The 20,775-nt window shown below is 66.7% G+C and overlaps 4 protein-coding genes across 4 annotated transcripts; 2 read left to right on the top strand and 2 right to left on the bottom strand.

The window, feature by feature from the left end:
• The first annotated feature begins 1,869 nt into the window (after window positions 1-1,869).
• On the top strand, window positions 1,870-4,133 carry PFN1 (profilin 1). Its single transcript, XM_032238138.1, has 3 exons — window positions 1,870-2,213; window positions 3,022-3,214; window positions 3,718-4,133. The coding sequence occupies exons 1-3, from the start codon at window positions 2,082-2,084 to the stop codon at window positions 3,813-3,815; spliced, it is 423 nt and encodes a 140-aa protein (XP_032094029.1). The 5' UTR covers window positions 1,870-2,081; the 3' UTR covers window positions 3,816-4,133.
• Window positions 4,134-4,629: 496 nt separating this feature from the next.
• On the bottom strand, window positions 4,630-11,416 carry RNF167 (ring finger protein 167). Its single transcript, XM_032236768.1, has 11 exons — window positions 11,309-11,416; window positions 10,008-10,143; window positions 8,927-9,050; window positions 8,419-8,499; window positions 8,209-8,325; window positions 7,979-8,066; window positions 7,802-7,892; window positions 7,359-7,464; window positions 6,927-7,020; window positions 5,711-5,791; window positions 4,630-5,568 (listed from the first exon to the last, which is right to left on the bottom strand). The coding sequence occupies exons 3-11, from the start codon at window positions 9,020-9,022 to the stop codon at window positions 5,234-5,236; spliced, it is 1,089 nt and encodes a 362-aa protein (XP_032092659.1). The 5' UTR covers window positions 9,023-9,050; window positions 10,008-10,143; window positions 11,309-11,416; the 3' UTR covers window positions 4,630-5,233.
• Window positions 11,417-11,522: 106 nt separating this feature from the next.
• Window positions 11,523-15,295, top strand: SLC25A11 (solute carrier family 25 member 11). Its single transcript, XM_032236769.1, has 8 exons — window positions 11,523-11,720; window positions 11,824-11,976; window positions 12,134-12,340; window positions 12,443-12,533; window positions 12,718-12,808; window positions 13,053-13,152; window positions 13,371-13,422; window positions 14,881-15,295. Exons 1-8 carry the CDS (start codon window positions 11,632-11,634, stop codon window positions 15,034-15,036), a joined length of 939 nt encoding a protein of 312 aa, XP_032092660.1. The 5' UTR covers window positions 11,523-11,631; the 3' UTR covers window positions 15,037-15,295.
• A 712-nt stretch (window positions 15,296-16,007) lies between these two features.
• On the bottom strand, window positions 16,008-20,042 carry CHRNE (cholinergic receptor nicotinic epsilon subunit). The gene is made up of 11 exons (XM_032236645.1): window positions 19,752-20,042; window positions 19,597-19,641; window positions 19,241-19,344; window positions 19,005-19,160; window positions 18,774-18,877; window positions 18,446-18,646; window positions 18,212-18,326; window positions 18,006-18,120; window positions 17,158-17,359; window positions 16,543-16,673; window positions 16,008-16,443 (listed from the first exon to the last, which is right to left on the bottom strand). The coding sequence occupies exons 1-11, from the start codon at window positions 20,040-20,042 to the stop codon at window positions 16,297-16,299; spliced, it is 1,611 nt and encodes a 536-aa protein (XP_032092536.1). The 3' UTR covers window positions 16,008-16,296.
• Between the last annotated feature and the right edge of the window lie 733 nt (window positions 20,043-20,775).

The following is a 20,775-nucleotide window of genomic DNA, read 5'->3' as shown; positions in this document are numbered from 1 at the left end:
TCCCCATTCTTTTGCAGCAAGGAGGGCCCGGCAAACACCAGGATTCGAACCCAGGAGGCTGGGCAACGCGGCTGTCAGTTAACAGTGGGTCCTGCCAGCAGGCAGAAATAACCCAAAGTCAGCCTCTCCTACAGCCACCGTGCCCCTCCGCAGGCGGTTTAAGGGCAAAGGGGCATCAGCAGATCGGAGGGTCGAACCCGCAGGAGGGAGGGAGGTTGTTTCCACTTTGGCCCCCAGTGGGGCTGAGACATTTTGAAAGTCAGGCAGGCGGCTGAACGGAAGTGAGCCTCCAGCACAGCAACTGATGCAAGCAGCCTGCGGTTTCTGCCTCGGAGGAGGCGAAGGTTTGCTGAAGGCTGCTGCTTCCTTCCCAGAAAGGCTGGGCGGAAAAATCCAGAACTGCAGCCCACAAGTCAAGACCCAGGGCCTACTTCACTTGGGGGGGGGGTGTCCTTTGGGGTGCCACGGAAGTCCGGCCCCTTCCGAGGAGCTGCAAATCCCAGGTGCCCCCCCCCGTCTTCCTGGAAGGGCAGAAAAGCCCCTTTTTGTACTTGGGGAGGAGACAAGCAGGGCTGCACTCCAGCTCCCCCCCCCCCCAAGCCAGGTTTGCTCAGTCGCCATTTAATTAAGCCAGGATCAATGTCCACTTTGAGAACCTTGCACTCTTAAGAGGGACAATAAAGGAGAATGAAGGAGAATAAAGGAGAAGGCGTGTAGGTCAGGAGCGATTCCGGGTGAACTCTGAGCTGGGTTTCTTGCAGGCGTTTCACGACCCAACTAGATTATATCATCAGTACTGGAAAATGTTACTGCCAACTCTGATGATGTTACCTAGTTTGGGCAATGAAAGGCCTGCAAGAGAATTTGCAGCTGTGACAGAAGGAGGGAGCCGCCCCCCATTGGGGCCCGCAGGAGGAGGCCCCTGGCAGACCTGATGGCCTGGGGGGGGGGGCTTTCCTCAGGCAGGAGGGCAGCTGAGGGGGGCAAGGAGGGTGCTGGCCTCACCATCCCCTCTGATAATGAAGTGGGGAGCTAAAAGGAGTAGCGCCCCCCCCCAATTAGCAGAGTGGGAGATGTCTGAGATGCTCAGGGCACCAAGGAAGCCTCCGGGTGGGAAGCCAAAAGGGCCCCCCCAAATCACGTGGGCAGGACGGCCTTTGCCAGCCCTGCATGGCACACAAAGCAGCTGCCCCCCCAGGCTCCCTTCTGCCCTCGCCCACCCCACGGGGGTCTCAGCAGCCTTTCCCTACGGGGGTCCTCCACTCACGGGAGACCCGGCTGGAAACCATCTCCCACCCAGTTCAGTTCAGTTTATTACATTTAATACATTTGCACCCACCCACCCCTCCCACCCGAGCTGCCCCCAAAGAAGCTGGAAGGGGCAGCCGCAAATGGGGCTGAGCCAGAGGACATTTTTTTTGGGTGGGGGAATCACACCAGAAAGGGCTGCACCGTCCCAGCTGCTCCCCCCCCCCGTCCCCCGAGGAGGCTCCGGCATCCCCCCCCCCCACACACACACAGAGAAGGGGGAAATTCTGCAGGGTCGCCGCCTCGCCCGCTTTTGGCCTCCGGGCGCCTTTTCGCAACCTCCCCCTGACCCCCCCCGACCCCTCCCCAAGGCCGCAAGAGAACTGGGCGCCCCCAGACTCCCCCCCCAGAGGCGCCCCCTGTCCCCCGGGGCCCCCATGCGGCGGGGCGGGGGGGGGGCGAGGCTCCGCTGCGGCCCCTCCCCCCAGGGAGTCCGGGGTGGCGGGTCCCGCTTTGTGCCGGGAGCCTCCTCCGCCGCCCCTCCCCCGGCGCCAGGAATGGAGGGGAGGGGCGCCTGCGCGGCCCCGCCCCCCGCTTCCTCCTTCTCCCTCCCTCCCTCCCTCCCTCCTCCTCCTCCCTCCCGCCGCCGCCGCCGCCGCCGCCGCTGCTCCTCGGCTGCCTCTCCAGTCCTCGGCGCAGTCCGCCTCTGAGCTGCTCCCCGACGCCTCGCCCGGCGCGCCTGCAAAGCCCCGCGGCGACCCCGCCGGCCCCGCTCAGCCTCCTCCGCCTCCTCCTCCGCCGGCGCCCCCTCCGCCGTCGCCCCCGCTGCGGCCATGAGCGGCTGGAGCTGCTACATCGACAGCCTGATGGCCGACAACACCTGCCAGGACGCGGCCATCGTGGGCTACAAGGACGCGCCCTCCGTCTGGGCCGCCGCCCCGGGGAAGACCTTCGCCGGCATCACGGTGAGAGCGGAGACCGGCGGCGGCGGCGGCGGAGGGGACCGTCGGGCGGGCGAGGGAGGGAGGGCCCGGCCGCTTCCGCTTCCTCTCCCGCCGCCTCCTCCTCCGCCGGGCCGCCTTTGTGCCGCTGCCGGGGAGCGGAGGCGCCCGGGATCCCCGGGAAGGGCCTGCGGGGCTGCGGCCGGCGGGGGGGCTCGGGAGGCGCCCCGGAGCGAACTTCCCCGCCGCGCCCCTCGCCGCCCCGCCCCCCGCGGGCATGTGGCGCCCCCGCCGCCCCCGGAGGGCCCGCAGGGAGGGAAGGGCCGCCTCCCGCCCGCCCGTCCTCCGCCCGCGGTGCCACGTCCCCACGCCCGCGCCTCGCCCCGTCCGCCGCTGCCCCGGGAGGCTCCGGGCGGGCTGGGCGGAAGGACGGGCGGGCGGGAGCGGGGAGGTCGTCGGGGCTCCCGCGGGAGGAGGCGCCCTGGGGCTTAACGGCAGGCCCGGCCTGGAGGGGAGGGAAGCGGCCTAACTTCCCGGAAGCCTCGTGCGGGTCTTTCCGCCCCTTCGCGCCGCCTGCGGGTGAGGCCGGGCTGCCTGGGTGGGGCGGGAGGGACGGTCTCCCCCACGCGGGCCTTGGCCGGGCGCTTCCGGGCCCCGTGGACGCCGCCGCTCTCCGGGCAGAGGAAGGGGCGGCCTGCCCTCGGGGGCTTCGGGGCCTCTGGAGGCCGAATGGCCGTCCGGGCGGGCGGCGGGGCGGGCGCGGCTGGGGCAGGGGGGCCGCCCGGGGGGCCTCGGGGGGCGACTGACCCCCCCGCCTCCCCTCCCCCTGCAGCCGGCGGAAGTGAGCGTGCTGGTGGGGAAGGACCGCAGCAACCTCTTCGTGAACGGGCTGACGCTGGGCGGGCAGAAGTGCTCCGTCATCCGGGACAGCCTCTACCTGGACGGGGAGAACACCATGGACCTCCGGACAAAGAGCACCGGCGGGGCCCCCACCTACAACATCACCGCCGCCATGACCAACAAGAGTGAGTGGGGGGGAGGGAGGGGAGGGGCAGCTGCCCGCCTTCCCCGGCTGGGAGGGGCCGCATTCCTCCCCTGCAGGCAGCTGTGGGGGGCTCGGGGAGGGGGGCTGGGGGAGCAGACAGCTGGGGCTCAAGGGGCCATAAATCTGGCTCAGGGCCAGGTGGGGGGGGCAGAGGAGCAGTCAGGCCCTTCCTTTGCGGGAGGGGGGGCATCCCATGCACTGTTACGGGTCAGACCCCATTCCCCCCCCCTACCTTTCGGGGCCTAGTTAAACCAAGGCCACATTCCAGAGCAACAGCTGTCCCCTGCATCTGTCTTTGTCCTTAAATGGAAGGGCTTCATTCCTCCTGTGCACCTGGTTCTTTTAGCTCCCCCACCATAATAGCCTCCCCCCCCCTGCATATTTGGCAGAGGAGAGCTGGGGGAGGGATATCTTGCCCCCCCTTGCCTGCTTGGCCACTGACCGCGTGTCTCTCTCCCCTCCCCCCCCCCCCCCCCCCGGCAGCAATCGTGCTCCTCATGGGCAAGGAGGGCATCCATGGCGGCGGCATCAACAAGAAGTGTTACGAGATGGCCAACCACTTGCGGCGGTCGCAGTATTGACCCGCCTGCTGGTCCCATCTGTGGTACTACTGATGATGGAACGGTGTGAGGATGTCCAAGACGGCAGCGACCGCCCGGGGCGCCCGGCCTTGCCACTACGGGACCAACCCCGGCACACGATCGCCGCTTATTCCAACTTTTCCTGCTCACGGCCTCCCCTTCCTCCTTCTCCGCTTCTCCCGTTTTTTTCTAATGCCCCCCCCACTCTGCCCCAGGACCCCCCCCTCCCGCCCTCCGTTTCTTTTTTGCCATTTTTTTCTACCACAGATCCTTATTGCTGCCAAATTTTCTGGTTGTTACAAGGTGTAGCTTTTTTGACGAAGAAAACTATATTGGAACAAGAAAAAATAAAAATGAATTGAATTCTAACACGGGAGTCTCTCTGAGCGCGCGGAGCGTGTCGTCCCCCCCCCTGCCCCCCCAGGGTCTCCCATCGCCTTGGCCCTCCTGCCCCCCCCCAGAGCAGTCCTGGGAAACAATGGAGAAGCCATGGGGCCTGGGACAGAAGCCTGCTTGTTCCTGCGGACAATGGGGAAGCCGCCCTCCAGCCTCTGTGTGGTCAGTTCAAAGAAGCCGGACGAGAGGAGAGCTGGTCCTAGGCAGGAGCCCCCCCCCCAAGGTGTTCTGGCACCCAGACCCAGATCTCTCTCTGCTGCCACACTGCTCCCAAGCACACCGCGGAGGCAGCTGGCCATGGCCACCCTCCCCTCGCATGTTCACTAGCATCCTCCCCCCTCCCCCCCCAACCACATGTGGAGGGGGTTTTTTCCTGTGTCATTTTCGGTTCGCTTTGCTAAAGAGAAGGGACACCACAGAAGGTAAATTGTATTTTTATTGAATGACTGGAGGGCTGCCTGCTCCTTCCATCTTCCCTTTGCCCTTGCAGAGGCTGCCCCCTCCCCCGTTTGTTAGCAACCTGGTGCAGAGATTTGGGGGGGGGGCTCTCACCCCTTTTCTGAAGGGCTGCTCCCTGGGGGAAAAGAGATTCTGTTGGCACATAAATGGTCCAGCCAAGGAAGCATAGAGGAAGACAGGCCTGCGCAGCAAGAGGGGAAGGATCAGGGCCCCCTCCCCCAGGCTCTGCTGCTTGGAAGGGCACCCCAGAAGTGCAGGAGGAGGCCTGGACTGTGTCTCCAAGAACACCGCGGAGCAGCCCGAGAGACCTTGCCATGCGTCCTGCCAGTGGTGGCTGGCAGAGAGGGCCCGGCCCACTCTGCTGCTTCCCTTGTGAAGACCTCCGTATTCTACACCATGCGAAGTGGGGAGGGGGGGTGGCGTGTGCAAGAACTGGGACCTCACCCTGCAAAGTTACAAATCTTGGAGGCCGGCTGGAGCAGCCTGTGCAAAACGCCTCTCAAAGGGCAGCCTTTCCCACCTGCGCTGAGGAGGGCGCCTACCTGCCCCCCAGGAGCCGTGGGCTAGACCAGCAGCTGGCTCTGTGAGGGAGGGTCCTCGGCCAGGAGCCCCTGGGGGCTGGAGGGGGCTGACCGGGCCATGCTGCCAAAGCAGGGGGGGGCCACGGCCGTGCTGGGTGAGGGGCGCAGCAAGGGGGTCCGCTCAGAGTCATCGTCCTCTTCCTCCTCGTGCCCCAAGTCCAAGGGCCCCGCCTCGCTCTGGGCAGGCACGGCCCGGTCGCTGCCCTCTTCCCCTTCCGAGTCCGAGTCCTCCGGGGAGCGCATGACGCGCTGCTTGCACACGGGACAGGTCTTCTTGGTCTGGGTCAGCCAGGGGTCCACACACTTGCAGTGGTAGGCTGTTGCAGGGGGACAAAGGGGCCCAGGCTGACCGGCCAGCCTCGGAAAGCCTTTGGATGCCGGGAGACTCTGGCCAGGCTGGGGCAGAGCCACCCACCCACCCACCCCCTTGGGCGGACCACCGGCCGGCCCTTGGCTCACCGTGGGAGCAGGGCAGGATTCGCAGCCGGTCCCCATCCTCGTACTCTTCCAGGCAGATGGCGCAGACGTCATACTCGTCCCCTGGGGGGAGAAGGTGGGGGCCCAGCCCCCCCAGCCATTTAAGGGCTCTTCCCCACTGCAAACCTCCCCCCCCCCGAGACCGGCGCAGGGGGCTTCCGGCGGCCCCCCTTGGGGTCTGTGTCTATGGGGGGGGGTCTTGGGCGGGCACCTCACGGCCTTTGGGGGTTCCCCGCAGGCTGCGCCCCCAGACGAGGCCGGGCCCGCCTTTCTTTCCCCGGACGGGAGGCGCGAAGTTGCGGGCCACGAAAACAGGAAGCCGGGCAGGGCGTCTCGCAGCGCCCGCGAAGGGAAGTGGTCGGCGGGCGCCTCGGCGGAGCTCCAAAGAGCCGCGCGCCCGGCCTTATAAGGCAAGAGCTGCGCTGCGCTGGGCGGCCGCCGCTTCCTTCCTGCCGCCCGACGCCGCCGCCGGCCCCGCCCGCCGAAGCCCCCCCGCCCCTCGCCCCGCGGAGGGCAGAGGGGCGCAGCCCTCCCGCCGCCTGGCCCGCCGGGGGGGGGGGGGAAGAAGGGCGCGGGCGGCCCGGGAGGCGCCTGGCCTCGGCGCTGCGGGGGTCGGGAGGCCGGTGGGGCGTCCCTAAACAGGGCGTGGAGCACGTGGCCCCGCGGATTCCGCTGGCCTGGATCCACGCAGGGTTTTTCCGCGGCTGCGACGGGGCCGATTAGCGCTCCAAGTTAAGCGGAGCAGGGAACGGGGGGGGGGGGAGTCCGGGGGAGGGGCTGCTGGGAAGGGCGAAGGAGCCCCTCCGGGTAGGCGGACGTTTGCTGAAGCCCCCCCCCCCTCGGCCCTTCCGGACAGATCAAAGACTTCTGGGCCCAAGGGGGGGGATCCTCGGCACCCAGAGCCCCCCCCTCCTGCCCCAAGCCAGCCCGGGAGACGCCCCTCTCTGCACCCGCCCCCAGGACGGACCCGTGGAGCACGCCAGCCCCTCCCCCAGGCCTGAAAAGGGAAGGAAGGAAAGGTGGGGAGGGGGCAGCAGTGGGGTGAGAGAGGAAGCGGTGGGGAGGGGCAGGTGGGCCCCCCTCTGGCTGGGTCAGCTGACCTCCCTTTCAACCCCTTCCCCCCCCCTCAGGCTCCTTTGGGTAGGTGAGTAGAGGGAGGGAGGCCCCCATTTCCCTCCCCCCAGAGCCCCCCCCTGACCTTTCCGGTACTTGTGCAGGGGGATCTTCTTCAGCTGCTCCTTGGACAGACGGTCCTTCCGCAGCCGCTTGCGATGTTGCACACAACGGACAATCTGCCACAGGGGAGGGGGGGGTTGCCCAGATGCTGGTCTTATTAGGGGGTGGGGGGATTGAATGCACGCACACGGCCCCTCTACGCGCAGAGCGGAAGTGACCCCCCCCTCTGGGAAAGAGCAGCCGATGGGATCAGCCCCCGGCTCCTCTGGCTCCCCGACTGGCTGCATTCTTGTCTGTGGGCGAGGATGGGCTGCCCTGCCCGGCTGCAGGGGGCTCCGCTGCGTCAGGGCACAGGGCACGGCTGGGCGGCAGAGTTGGATGGTGCAAAATCAAGGGCCGGAAGCTGAGCCCCCCCCTCTCCCCCCCCCAGTGCCGGACCCCCATGGCCCCTCACCAGGATGGTGCACATCACGGCAATCACCACGCCCACCACGCCCGTGAAGGGGATGAGGTAGTAGCCCAGCGGGAAAATGTACTCGGGGATCAGGACGACGTGGGCCCTGTGGAGGAGGAGGAAGGGGGGCAGAAGCATTAGGCCCCTGGGGGACCCCCTGCCCAAGCAGACCCGGCATGAGAAAAAGGGGACCCCCTGCTGCCCCCCACCCCCAGGACAGAAGCCCCAAACCACACGGCCCCCCTCCACATCTGCACAGCTCTCTTCCCCTTGCAGCCGCCATGACAGCCTCTGCTCTCTGTGCATCCCGTCGTTCTCTGCCCATCCTCATTCCGATGCCCCACCATGAGCCTCCCCCCCCCCGAAACACAGGCTGGGATGCTGGAGTCCGTTCATAGGGGGGGGGCAGTGCTCCCCCCAGCCCCCCAGGGCCTCCCACCTACCCTCTCTCGTAGGTGAAGAGGCTCCGCAGGTAGGTGGCCGCCGTTTCTCCCGTGAAGACGGAGGGGACGGTGATGTGCCTGCGCAGCTGGTCTGGAGAAGCAAGAGGGGCAGTCAGGGGGGGGCTGAGCAGCGGGGGGACCCCAAGGCCCAGCGCAAAGCCACCCGCCTCCACTCACCGTCCTCCCAGACCATGTTCAGCAGCTCATCCGACCCAACGTTGTGCACAATGACGCCCAGGAAACCGGCCTGCTGAGCGTTGTAGACCTGCCGGGGGACAGGGGAGGAGGGGGGCTGAGGCGGCCAGAAGCCCCCCTGGCTCCCTCCACACAGACACAGGGGGGGGGGCAGCCCGTCTCCCAGGGCTTCGGCTCCTCCCGTGCAGCGTGGGAATCCCTGCCAGCCTCACCTTAATGTCGAAGCTGCAGTTGAACCGCCGGACGAGGGCGATGAAGACGCTGCTGTTGGACGGAGGTGCCTGGAGGGGCAGGCAGGCATTGGCCGGCCTGGCTTCCACCAGGAGACCCTGCGGGGGAGGCAGCAGGCAGCTCAGGGAAGAGAGTGGGGGTGGGTGGCACGGAGAGAGGGGAGGGGGCTCCCCACCTGCCCAGATACCCACCACGAGTCCTTCCCGGGGCAGCGGGTACCCGAAAATGGCCGGCAGGTCGGAGAACTCCATGCTGGTATTGTGGTCCGAGACCTGAGGAGGGTGGAGGGAGTGAAGGGGTAGCCGGGGGGTGGGGGTGGGGGAGGCAGAGTCCAGTCACCCTTCAGGCGTTCCAGCTGCAGCTGGGGGCCCCTCCCACCTCCTCAGACCCTCCCTGCCACCCCTCTCCTCTCCGGCCCAGCTGTGCAGGGCGCAAACTGTTTGGGCAGCTGCAGCTTTGAGCACCAAGGAGCCCCTTGGTGGTAGGGAAGCGCCCCCCCCCCCCTTCCAGGGTGAAACCACCAGGAGGCCATCTTACCAGGGAGCCCGGAAAGGGCCTTGCCATGGAAAGGGCCTTGCCATGGTCCAAGCGCCCTCTAGTGGCGGGAGCCGGCACTTCAGGAAAGGGCAGGGAAATTGGGGGGGGGGGACTCAACTGACCCACCAGAGACCCCCGGAGGTGCTGATGGGGGGAGCTCACCGCGTGGATGTAGCCCTTTGCGGCCGGCAGCTCCCACAACAGGCAGACTGGCAGGACGAAGGCAGCGGCGGCTGGCAGGAGGTGCCTGGGCTGCATCCTGAACCGTGGGGGGCAGCCGGAGCTCCTAGGAGAATGGGGGGCAGAGCCCGTCAGGCAAAGCTCCCTCTAGGGCAGGGAGGGGCCCGCCAGACCAGCCGGGTCCTGAGCCCCACCAGGGACTAGCAGCACCGCTTGTCCTGCTAGGCAGCTGCACCCCTCCTCCTCCTCATCCTCATGAACTCGCAAAGATCACCGGCCCATCGCGCCCCCCCCCCTCGGACTCCCTGCCTCCCGTTGCCCACGCGCACGACAGAGACCGGCATTCAGCTCTGGCATGCCGGGGGCACACAGAGCCTCCAGACAGCCTGGCAAAGAGCTGCTGATGGACAAAAAGACCCGGTTGATGGAAGGAGAGGGGGAGGGGAAAGGGGGGGGGAAATGCCTCTGCCCCAAATCTCAGCACCCATCAGATCATGCAGCCTTTTGAGTCGTCCCCCCCCCATCGCTCCTGGGGGGGGCTGCAGACGCAGATAAGGGGCAATTGGCCTCCCCCACACATCTGCAGCCCTCCTCCTCCTGGACCCCAAGCACCTCTCCTGCCCACTGGGCTCAGGACTGCCCCTTCTGGAACCGAGGGCAGGAACCCCCTCTGAGCGGCTCCTTTGCAAGGGCACCTGGTGGGCCGGGCAGTGGGACCCTGGGCACCAGAGAAGGGGCTTTGCAGGGCAGCCAGCCCAAAGGAGGCCTCCCACCCAGCGTGCCAAACCATGGCCTGCTTCACTTCAGGCCCGGCTGAGTCAGGGCCCCCGTCCTGGGCCCTGAAGGAGCCGAGCGGGGTGCTCAGGCCCAGCGCAAGGAGGTTTCCTCCACCACGCAGCCCAAGCCAGGTTTCTCTCAGGGCCTCATTTAATTCACCGCCTCACACAATGAACGTTTGCCGTTGTGGCAGCAACGAAAAAAAATAGCCTTGCAACTAATAACTTTGTATTTAGGCTCATCTGTAAAACAGAGAAAAGCTGATCGTAAACACCGTCGCAGTTACCTCTTAACAACCGCTTCGTTTAACGACGGTTCCAATTGCGGACACCCTGCATCTCACCCCTTCCCTCCAGGACAGAAGGCACCGGCGGGAGTGCCGAGGTGCCAGGCTCCCCTTCAGGCAGAGCAAAGGCTGGTCACTGCAGAGGGAGAGAACCAGTGGGCATCGGATGCCAGCAGTCCCGGTGCCCGTCCTTCCGCTTCTGCCGGTGGCCTCCCCCCCCCACAGCCTTCCCCAAAGACAGCCGCTTCCCCCCAGAAACCCCCTGCTCAGCCCCAGAGGCTGCTCCAGCGGCAGACACCCCCCCCCCCGTTGGTGGCCCTGCCCGGTGGGGGCTGCTCTCCACCCGTCCCTGCCCCACCTGGGCATCCTGGCCCCCCAGGAGGGCAGCTGAGAATGGCACCGTCCCCTCGGGTAGGTCAGCCGATTGCCCCTTGGGGGCCTCTAAAGCCAGCTCAACCTCCCCTCCCCTGGGTGCTCTGCGTGCCCAGGTGGAGCCCCCTCCCAGCCCCCCTGAACCACTTTCCCCCCCCCGGATCCTCTCCTGATTCCCCAGCAGATCCCTTGGGATTGGGATCTCTGCTCAAATCAGGGCTCCTGAGAGGGGGGGGGGGCTTCCTGCTGAGTCAGCCGGCACTAAAGGAGTCTCCCCGGACCCCCCTCCCCTGCCCCCCCCCCCATCTCGCCCCTTCAGCTTTTCCCAGGCAGCCGAAGGGTCTCCTCCTCCCTGGTCTTCCCCAGGCCTTTGCGGGGGGGGGGGGCGTCTCTTGGGCGGGGCTTCCCCTTTGCTTGCTTTGAACAGACCTTCCGATTCCTCCCCCCCCCCCAGTTTGACTCTAGGATGGGGAGAGCCAGGCCTCGTCCCCCCCCCTCCCCGGGGACCCCCCCTCCCCCGAGCAACCCCCGGAGCCCCAGCCCGACCGCGGGCCAAGCGAGCGGCTGCTTCCCACGGCGGCCCCTCCGGGAAAAGCCCCCCCCTCCCCCCCTCCCTCCCTCCCTCCGGCCGGGACCCCCGGCGCTCCCCCCGCCTCCCCCCTCCTCCCAGCGCAAGGGCCCCGCAGCTGCTGCCCCCGGTGGCCGCCCCAGCCCCAAGAACCGGTGGGGGAGAGGGTCCCTGTGCCCCCCCCCCCCAGACTCCGCTGCTCCGGGAACGAGGGTCCCTCCCGCCCCCGCCCCCCCCCGTGGCAGCCCCGCTCGAACAGGGCAGCGCAGGGAGGATTCGGGGGGGGCGGTTGTCGAGGTGGTCCCCGAGACCCCCCCCCACGGAGCAGCCCCGTCAGCCCCCGCCCCCCGCCCCTTCTGACCTTCCCGGAGGGGCCTCCGCCGCCCACCGCTCTGTTTACAAGCCCTGCGCGCTCCGGGAAGACGCAGCGCTCTCGCGAGAGGCGGGCACAGGAACGCCCCCTCCCCGGGCAGCCTCCTCCGCTGGGGTCGCCGGGAGTTGTAGTCCCGTCCGTTTCTTCCGCACTCGACCACGCCCCTCCCATCCCCACGTGACTCCGCCGCAGCCCTCGCGGCCCCCCACCGGACTACGAGGCCCACAATCCTCCGAGCTCCCCCCCCCCACCCTCCGCTGCGCGCGCACCCCGGCCCGAGTCACCTTGATCCCGGCGCCAGCGGAGCCGGTATGGCGACGGCGGCGGGGGCGGCGAGTGGTCCGGGGAAGCCGAAGACCTCGCCCAAGTCCGTCAAGTTCCTCTTCGGCGGCCTGGCCGGGTGAGCCCCCCGGGGTGGGCAGGGCGGTGCTCCCGGGAGGAGACCCCCGCCCGGTGCGACCCCCAACTCTACCTGCCCCCCCTTCCTCCCCCCCCCCCTGCAGGATGGCGGCCACGGTCTTCGTGCAGCCGCTGGACCTGGTGAAGAACCGGATGCAGCTGAGCGGGGAGGGCGCCAAGACGCGCGAGTACAAGACCAGCCTGCACGCCGTGGGCAGCATCCTCCGCCAGGAGGGGCTGCGCGGCATCTACACCGGGTGGGTAGGGGGCGCAGGGAGGGGGAGTGCAGGGGGAGGGGTGCATGGCAGGGGATGCACTGCGAGGGGGGTGGAGGCGCGGGAGGAGAGGGGCAGGGCTGGGGGGGGGAAGGCAGGGGTCTCACAGCCGGTCTCTCCCCCCCCCACACACCCCCAGCCTCTCAGCGGGGCTGCTCCGCCAGGCCACCTACACGACCACCCGGCTGGGCATCTACACCGTCCTCTTCGAGCGGCTGACGGGCCCCGACGGGACGCCCCCCGGCTTCCTCCTCAAGGCGCTCATCGGCATGACGGCTGGCGCCACGGGGGCCTTTGTGGGCACCCCCGCCGAGGTGGCCCTCATCCGCATGACCGCCGACGGCAGGTGCGTCCGGGGGCCGGGAGGGAGGGAGCTTGCCTTCCCGGGCTGGGGAGCGGGGCGGCGGGGGCAGCGGCTCCTCTGGCTCCCTTCCTCCCTTTCTCGCAGGCTGCCCCCCGAGCAGCGCCGCGGCTACAGCAACGTCTTCAACGCGCTGCTGCGGATCACCCGCGAGGAAGGCATCCCCACGCTCTGGAGGGTAGGCGGGGCTGGGGTGGCCTGGGGAATAGGAGGGAGCCCCGATGGCCTCTGGGGGGCCCTGCCCGATTCCCCTTCCCCTGCAGCAGGAGCACCTGCCCAGCCCCTCCCCCAACTCCTGTTGCCCCCCCCCCCCTTCCTCACCCCAGCCCTGCCTTCCCTGCCCCCTTCCTCCTCTGCCCTAGGGATGCGTGCCCACTATGGCCCGGGCAGTGGTCGTCAACGCAGCCCAGCTGGCATCCTACTCCCAGTCAAAGCAGTTCCTCATGGACTCAGGTAGGTGGGCTGCCCTTCCAGGTGGGCTTTGGAGCCTTTTGAGGGTCAGCCCTTTAGAGGAGGGGGGGGCTGCCTTCCCCAGGCACTAGGAGGGGATTCAGCCTCTGCCCACCCGCCTGCTGGGGCTGAGGGGGGTGGTCTCTCATGAAGAGGCTTGGCCTGGACAGTGTCAGCGTTGCCGGGGGGTGGGGTGGAGTGGTGGTCCAGCAGCAACAGCCCCCCCTCCCTTTACCTCACCCCCCAGGGTACTTCCAAGACAACATCTTGTGCCACTTCTGTGCCAGCATGATTAGCGGGTTGGTGACGACGGCGGCCTCCATGCCCGTAGACATTGCCAAGACCAGGTGGGCCTCCTGGGGGCGCCTTGCCCAGGGTGTGTGCGTGGGTGTCTTATGAAGTGGGGGAGGGCCCTGCTTCTTAAAGTTGGGAAACACTGCGCTTGGCACCTGGCCGTCTCTCCTGCCAGGGGCGGGGCTGGCTCTAGCAGGGCCTTGGCTGCAGGGGCTCCTCAGCTGCCCGACTCTGCCTGAGCCCTTCCGCCGCCCCTTCTGCCTCCCTGCAGGATCCAGAACATGCGGATGATTGACGGGAAGCCCGAGTACCGGAACGGACTGGTGAGTGTGCTCAATCCAACCCATGTGCCCTCCCCACCCCCAGCCGATTGGCCTGTGAGGAAGCAGCAGCTGCAGCACAAGAGAGAGGGAGGGGGGCGAGGATCTCCCTCACTCCACCCCCACACGACACCCCTCAAAAGCTTGGATCCTTTGGGCCTGGGGAGCGACAGAAGGTGCAGCCAGGTCCTCCTGCCCCAGATTCTCTCATTCCTATGATGACGGATATCCACTAAGCCAGTGTTTCCCAACCTTGGCAACGGGAAGAGGTCCGGACTTCAACTCCCAGAATCCCCCAGCCAGCATTCGCTGGCTGGGGGATTCTGGGAGTTAAAGTCCGGACCTCTTCCCGTTGCCAAAGTTGGGAAACACTGCACTAAGCCACCAAAAAGTGTGGGGGTGTTTGTGTGTGAAGGGTCCTGCCATAGAAGACCTCCAAGGTCCCTTCCAGCCCCGCCTCTCCGTGATCCAAATCCACCGGAAGGGTTTATAATTTGGACATTCGGCTCCTGTCGAGGTCCTGGCACCAAGGCCTCCACCCCCCTCCCCACCACCCCTTGGCATTTGGTCCCCCCCCCCTTTTTTTTTTTGAGCAAAAAAAGGCCTTGTGCTAAATCAGGGGGGGGGGGGTATCCAAACTTGGGAACTTTTAAGACTCGTGGACTTCCTACTCCCAGAGTTCCCCAGTCAGCTGGGGAATTCTGGGAGTTGAAGTCCACAAGTCTTAAAAAGTTCCCAAGTTCGGACTGTGTTAAACGGCCTTCCACTTCCCTCTCCTGTGGGATAGTAACCAGCTCAGCTGTTTGATAAACTTATGAATGAAAACATGGAGGAATTAAGCCGAGGACCAACCCTTTTCCTCCCCCCCGGCACTTGCCCTCCCTCCGGTTCATGCCGGAGCCCTGGTCTGTTGGGGACATTCCCCGGCCAGCCTTTGGCCCAGGCGGTTCTCCTCCAGGGGAGGCAGCAGGAAAGAACCTGCAGAGCCCGGATTTAGCCAACATCCAGATAAGCTTGTGGGGATGTGAGGGGGGGGCAGTCTAGCTGAGGCCGTGGGGGAGGGTAACGCAGCCGCTCTGTGTGTGTGTGTGTGTGTGTGTGTGTGTCTTGCCCTGCAGGGATGCTACCCAGTGGGGGAGGGGTCTGGTTGTGCAAGCCGGCCAGGGCAGGATGGGGGAGTTGCTGGACTTTAGCAGGCCTTGGGGAGAAGCAAAGTCCTGGCGGGGGGGAGGGGGGGCTCCAGGCCAGCTGTGCCCGCCCACTGTGGGTGATCCTGCCTGGCTGCTGTGCCCTGCCCAGGCTCGGCCGCAGTAGGGGCTGCCACCTATGGCAAAAGCCCCCTGGTGCTGGGTGGGGCAGGCAACTGCAGGGTCCCTGCCCCATGTTGGGGAGGGGGATTCCTCCTCATCCCGCTCATGACCTCGGGGGGGGGGGCTCCTCCCTCTTCCTCCCCACTTCCAGGACGTGCTGGCGAAGGTCGTCCGCTACGAAGGCTTCTTCAGCCTCTGGAAGGGCTTCACGCCCTACTACGCCCGCCTGGGACCCCACACCGTCCTCACCTTCATCTTCCTGGAGCAGATGAACAAGTTCTACGGGAAGTTCTTCCTCGGGACCTGAGGGGCCCCGGCTCCCCCCCCCCCCGATGCCAGCCCTCCCCCCCCCAAGGGAGGGCAGATGCAAGGCAGAGCCCCCTCCTCTCCTCCCACCGATCCCCAGCGCAGACGGACTCCTCCTCCCAGGACAGCGGGTGGACGCTATTTATTGAGGAAGGGGAGGCGCAGGGGCCCGGGGCCCGTTCTAGGGGGGCTGCAGGGAAAGCAGCCGCCGCTCTTTGCTTTGTACTGAGTAAACGCAATCATGCTCCGTGTTGACTGCCCCCCTGAGCTCTCCCGTGTGCTGTGTGGGGCTGGAGGGGGCGGGTGGGAAGGAGGCGGAGGGCTCTTGGGGGCTCCCACCCGGGGTCGTCCTCTCAGTGGGGCCCCTGAACGCCCAGGGCAGGCGATGCTGACTCCAACTGGGGCAGGGTCCTGCCTGGGGAGGGAGGGAGGGAGGGAGGCAGAGCCGAGGGTGGCTGGGAAGCTGTCCGGTCCTTCTTCCAGCAGCCGGGCAAAGCAGCCACACAGAGCCGGCCTTGTCTCCTCGCCCGGCTCTGACGGAAAGCCCACTGAGCAGGGCTGCCTTGTGACGGCCCATGCGGTGCTGGGGTCCTCCCCCCCACTCGCCCTCCACACACCCCAGGCATGAAGGACAGCCCCCCCCGACTCCCAGGGCCCTGCAGGCAGCTTGGAAATGCGTGGCCGGAGGAGGGGGCAGCCCTTTGGGGCAACGGATGCTCTCCATGCTGCCCCAGGCAGCCGGAAGGAGTCGGGGGGGGGAGGGGGGGAGCCTCCAGGCTGCCCCGGCCGGTGTGGGAAGGAGGCCTGTGATGGAGAGAGGCCCCTGGGTGCAGAAGTAGAGCAGAGGGTCAGGGAGGGGGGCAGGTTGCTCCGCAGAGGAAGATGGAAGCCCAGCCCCTCCCGCCCGCAGACACTGTGGGCTGAGCAACCAGGAGACCCCCGAGGTGGAAGGGAGGAGCCCCCCCAACGTCCTTTGGCCGGAGCCAGTGCAGAGAGAGAGCCAAGAGGTGCAGAGGAGGAGGGGAGAGAGAGAGAGAAGGGCTCAAAGCTTTTATTCAGAAGAAGCCGGCGGGTGTCCAGGCACCTGGGCAAAAGCTTTGGGGCGGCACAGAGCCCTTCATCGCTGAGCCGGGGGGGGGCTGCTGCTGACCCCCTGGGGGCACTGGGGGTGGGGGTGGCGCAGTCCCCCACACCAACGGAGAGGGCGGCTGTTTGTGCTGCTTTCATGGCTGCCTGGAGGCTGCAGAGAAGCCCCCCCCCTCTACTGGGCCGGGAAGGGGTCCTCGGGCGCCGAGTTGAGGTGCCCCATGAAGAAGATGGCCAGGGTGCCGATGGTGAAGAGCAGGAGGGCCAGCCAGAAGCAGAGCTTGTCAATCATCTGCCCGATCAGCATCCAGTTCTCGATCTCCTGGGAGGGAGGGAGGGAGCAAAGGGTCAGCCTGGTGGGGGACGGGGAGAGCAGTCGGGAGGCAGCTCCTCTTCGGTTGCTCCCCGTGGGCGGACTCACCGCCCCGTCCCTGTTCTGCTCCTTGGTGCTCTTGCTGATGAAGTTGCAGGCGTCCACACACTCCTGGATCTCGGGGGCCAGGCTGGAGAGGCTCTTGTACAGCATGGTCGTCATCTCCACGTCCAGCCCATCTGGGGGGGAGAGGGGGGAGAATGAAGGTGGCGCAAGGCCTCCGTCTCTCGCATGCAGAACACTGGAGCTCGCTCTCTGGCCTCACTTTCCTGGAGCGTGTAGGGCTCCGAGTGCCAGGGCTGCCCTGGGCGCTCCTTCCAAGGGGCCATTTCTGCCCACCACCTGTTGGGCTGGGGCCTGAGTGAGTGAGGAGCCAAGGCGGCATTCACAGCCAAAAGGATGGCAGCTTCAGATGGCATCGTCAGAGGCCCCTGCCCAAGCGGAGCCTTGCCCGCTGCCCCCACCCCCATCCAGTGTACGATTTCAAGGGCCTGACGGGCATCGGGTGTCCTCTCCGGAATGGGGAGACCGGCTGCCTTGGCAGGGCAGCGCAGGGCAAGGACGTCTGTCCTTGGCGAGTCGGCTGGCAGCCAGGTAGGCGGGAAGCGAGACATCCGGAGGAGCCCCCCCCCTGGCCTGCCGCCCCCTCCCCTAGTCCCGCACCGTAATGGGGCGCCCTCTGCAGCCCGTGGCGCTGGCCCTGGTGCTCAAAGAGGACCTCGCTCCGGGCCTTCTTCAGGATGTACTCCTCGGCCTTGACCAAGGTGGAGAAGGAGCGCCGAGGGCAGGGGGCGCCCAGGGACTCGTCCTCGTCTGCGGGGCCGATGTTGGAGCCCAGGTAGTGCGGGAGGAACTTGAGGAAGAGCTGAGGGGGAAGACCAAGAGGAAGGGGCCGTCAAGTGCGCCCGGGCCTCTCGCCCCCTCTGCCCACTGCCACCCTCTCCGAGCCCATTTCCCTCAACGGCTCAAAGCAGCTCCCCATTGAAAATGCACTCCGGGCCCTGATCCAGTCCCTCCAGGGGGATGCCCTCTGTGCCAGCGGCCGGGTCCCTCTGCCTGCTGCTGCCCTGCGGGTGAAGCCCAAGGAGAGGCTGGTGGGGCTGAAGCCTCCTTCCTCGCTGCCCTCTGGGAGGGACCCCGTGGTTGGGGAGGGGGGTGCTGGCAGAGTTCCCCCCCCTTCTTCAGCCCTGGATTTCCTGATGAGCTGAGAGGCGGCCAACTGTGGCCACTTGAAGATGTCGGCTCAGCCCCCAGAAGCCCCATCGCTGGCTGAAGCCCAATCGGCCCCGATCAACCCTGGAGGCTGGCTCTACATTCTGGCCAAGGCCATCAGCCGGTCTTGGCCCCTCAAGGGGCTCCAGGTGCCATCCTGAAGTCTCCCCCTCTTCAGCCGTCCGCCATGAGAGCCCCTGCAGGGTTCCTCCGGCATCCCTCGGCCGTCTCTGCTTGGCCATCACGCCTGGCTTCGGCCAAGCCCCCCCCCCCGCATCCCTCCCTGCCCCCCTCCTCACGTGCTTGAGCCTGGGGGAGAGGCGGTGGGTGCTGGGGCTGCGCAGGGAGACATTCAGCACCACGATGCAGTTGGTGACGATCAGGGTGGCCACCGTCATCACAAAGAGCAGGTACCTGGCAGCCGGGGGGGGGAGGAGAAGGGCAGCGGGTGGGCCGAGCCGCTTCCCGGGGCCTCCCCCCACCCCACAGGCTGGCAGCCACTCACTTGCCAATGAGGGGGACGCTGAGGGACGTTTCGGGCACCTTCTGAGAGATCAGGAAGAGGAAGACCGTCTGGGCCAGCAGGACCGAGATGCTGACCGTGCACTTCTGCCCACCGGCTGCCAGGCAGGAATCTCGTGGGTGAGAGCAGCGAGGCCGCCAGGGGCCCTTCCCTCTCCCCACAACCCAGCGTCCCCCTTCCCACTCTGCGTGCCCCCTGCCCTGCCCCCCAGCTCACCCTGGGCGGGCAGGAAGTAGACAAGGACCACCAGGGAGGAGATCAGCACGCAGGGCACGATGATGTTGATGACGTAGAAGAGGGGCTTGCGCTGGATGATGAGGATGTAGTGGATCTCGGAGAAGCCCGGCGCCTCCAGCCCAGCCACGGGGGCCAGGACCCGGCGGGCCGGGCGCTTCTTGATGGCCCACTCCCCGTTCTCTGAAACAGAGCCCCCCCTGGCATTGCAGATGGCAGCTCTCCACTGGGCTGCCCAGAGCCCCCCTGAAGCCAGGGGAGCCAAGGAGCAACCCACACGGCGGCCTCGCCCCCCCCCCCGCCCTGCTACCTGTGAAGGCCTTGTCGTCAATGACTATCTCCTCCACCGGCACCCCGGTGTCATCGTCTACGCCGTACTGCAGCTGCAACTCCCGGGCGTTGTGGGTTTTGGACCTGGAGGGAGGGAAGAGCAGGAGGCCGGGGGGGAGGCCTCCCCCTCTCCTTCAGCAACCCGCCCCCCCAGGCACAGCAAGGCATCCCAGGTGCCCCCCTGCCCAGAGTCCCAGGGGCCCCGACCCACCGGAAGACGAGGGAGCAGTTCTGCCAGTCGAAAGGGAAGAAGGTGACGTCGATGGGGCAGGAGCTGCGGAAGATGGCAGGGGGCAGCCAGTACATGTTGCCCCCAGGGTAGATCAGGACGTTGGCGGAATAGGCCACCTCAAAGTTTCCATCAATGCTGGGGGGGGAAGGGGGGTGTTAGGAGGAGGAGGAGGAAGGCACCTCCCTTCGGCAGCCCCCCACGGGGCCCCCACTCACTTGTTCTCCAGGACGATGTCCGGCAGCCACACCAGGTCAGATGGGACCCGCAGGCTCTGGCCGTACTCCTCGCTGCTGAAGTTCAGCCGATAGTCCAGCCATTCCTGAGGCCGGGAGGGCAAAGAGGTGGAGGTGACCCTCTCCCGGCAGGGCAGTTCCCCCCCCTGCAGGAGCCCCCTGCCGAGTTGGGTTGGGCTGAAGTCCAGCCTCGGCTGCTGCCCCAGAAGCCTGGAAGGTCAAAGGCCAGGGCTGCCCAGGTGGGAGATGAACCCCCCCCCCCACCTCCGAAGGGAGCCCCAAGCGGTGGGCGGCCAGTGGAGGCCCAGGATGGGGCAGACCCCCAGGGTGGTCCTTGCCTGAGTGATCCAGACGTTGGTGGTCAGCGTCTCCTCTTTGGCATTCTGGAGGGAGGGAGGGAGGGAGGAAGACTCCTTTCACTGCTCCTCAACTCCCTTGAAGCCCCCAGTGTCTCCCCTTCCCTCACGGGGGGGGGGAGAAAAGGCCCCCCTACCAGTGAGATGAGGTTGGTGAGGGTCAGCTTTAAGGAGACCGTGAGGACTTCGTCCACCCTCTGGACCGGCCACCGGGACTTGTCATAGCCAGTAAAAAGGCGGTTGAAGATCTCGAGTTCCTTGTTGCCCTCTGGGGACCCTGTGGGGGAAGTGGGGGGGAGGGATGAGACCCCAGGGAGCTGCACCACCCCCACCCCACAACCCAGTGTTGCCCACTGCTTACCAAGCGCCACCCAGCCAAGCAGGAGTCCCAGGCAGAAGCCCCGGGCCAGGCTGCCCACCGCCTGCATGGCCAGCCTGAGAGACGCTTTGTGGAGGGGCAGAGTTATTTTGAGGCTGCTCCTGGCTGGGAGGAGGGGGCACCGGATATCCTCCTCCCCTCCCCAAGCATCAGAGGCATTTGCTTCCCAGGCACCTGTTGGCACATGCTTGGCATCTATGCGTGGAGCAGCTGGGGACGAAGTGAGCCGGCCTGAAGTCCTTGGGGTCCTTTGCTGGGAGTGCCCACAAGCAGGCCTGGAGAGGGGCCGGCTGGTCAAAGGCTCTGCCACCCAATGGCCCACCAGTCCTGGTGAGGTGGGGGGGAGGCAGGGGGAATGGCCAGTGGGAGCACATCTGTCCCACTGCATAAAACGGATCCTCTGCATTCCCACAACACACGGCAACAACCCTTAGAACAGTGTTTCTCAACCTTGGTGACTTTAAGTCCTGTGGACTTCAACTCCCAGAATTCCCCAGCCAGCGTGAGAAACACTGCCTTAGAACAACAACAGGCTGTGCAGGGCCCTGGGAGGCCTGTCCAGTCTCAACCCCCTTTCAGGCAAAGGGCCGTCCAGTCCCTTCCTAAACCTCTCCAGCAATGGGAACCCCCAACTCCTGGAAGCCATTTGTGGTCCAAGGGGCAGGAGTGGGAGCAGAGGTGGGTTCCTACCGGTTCGGCCAGACCGATAGTTGCATGCCGGCCTGGGTCGCAGAACCGGCACTGGCACAGGCTGGCCACGCCCCTAAACCAGTTCCCTGGCC

The sequence above is a fragment of the Thamnophis elegans genome, chromosome Z (genome assembly GCF_009769535.1).
Source record: "Thamnophis elegans isolate rThaEle1 chromosome Z, rThaEle1.pri, whole genome shotgun sequence".
Lineage (NCBI taxonomy): Eukaryota > Metazoa > Chordata > Lepidosauria > Squamata > Colubridae > Thamnophis > Thamnophis elegans.
This window is presented reverse-complemented; position numbering and strand designations above follow the sequence as displayed.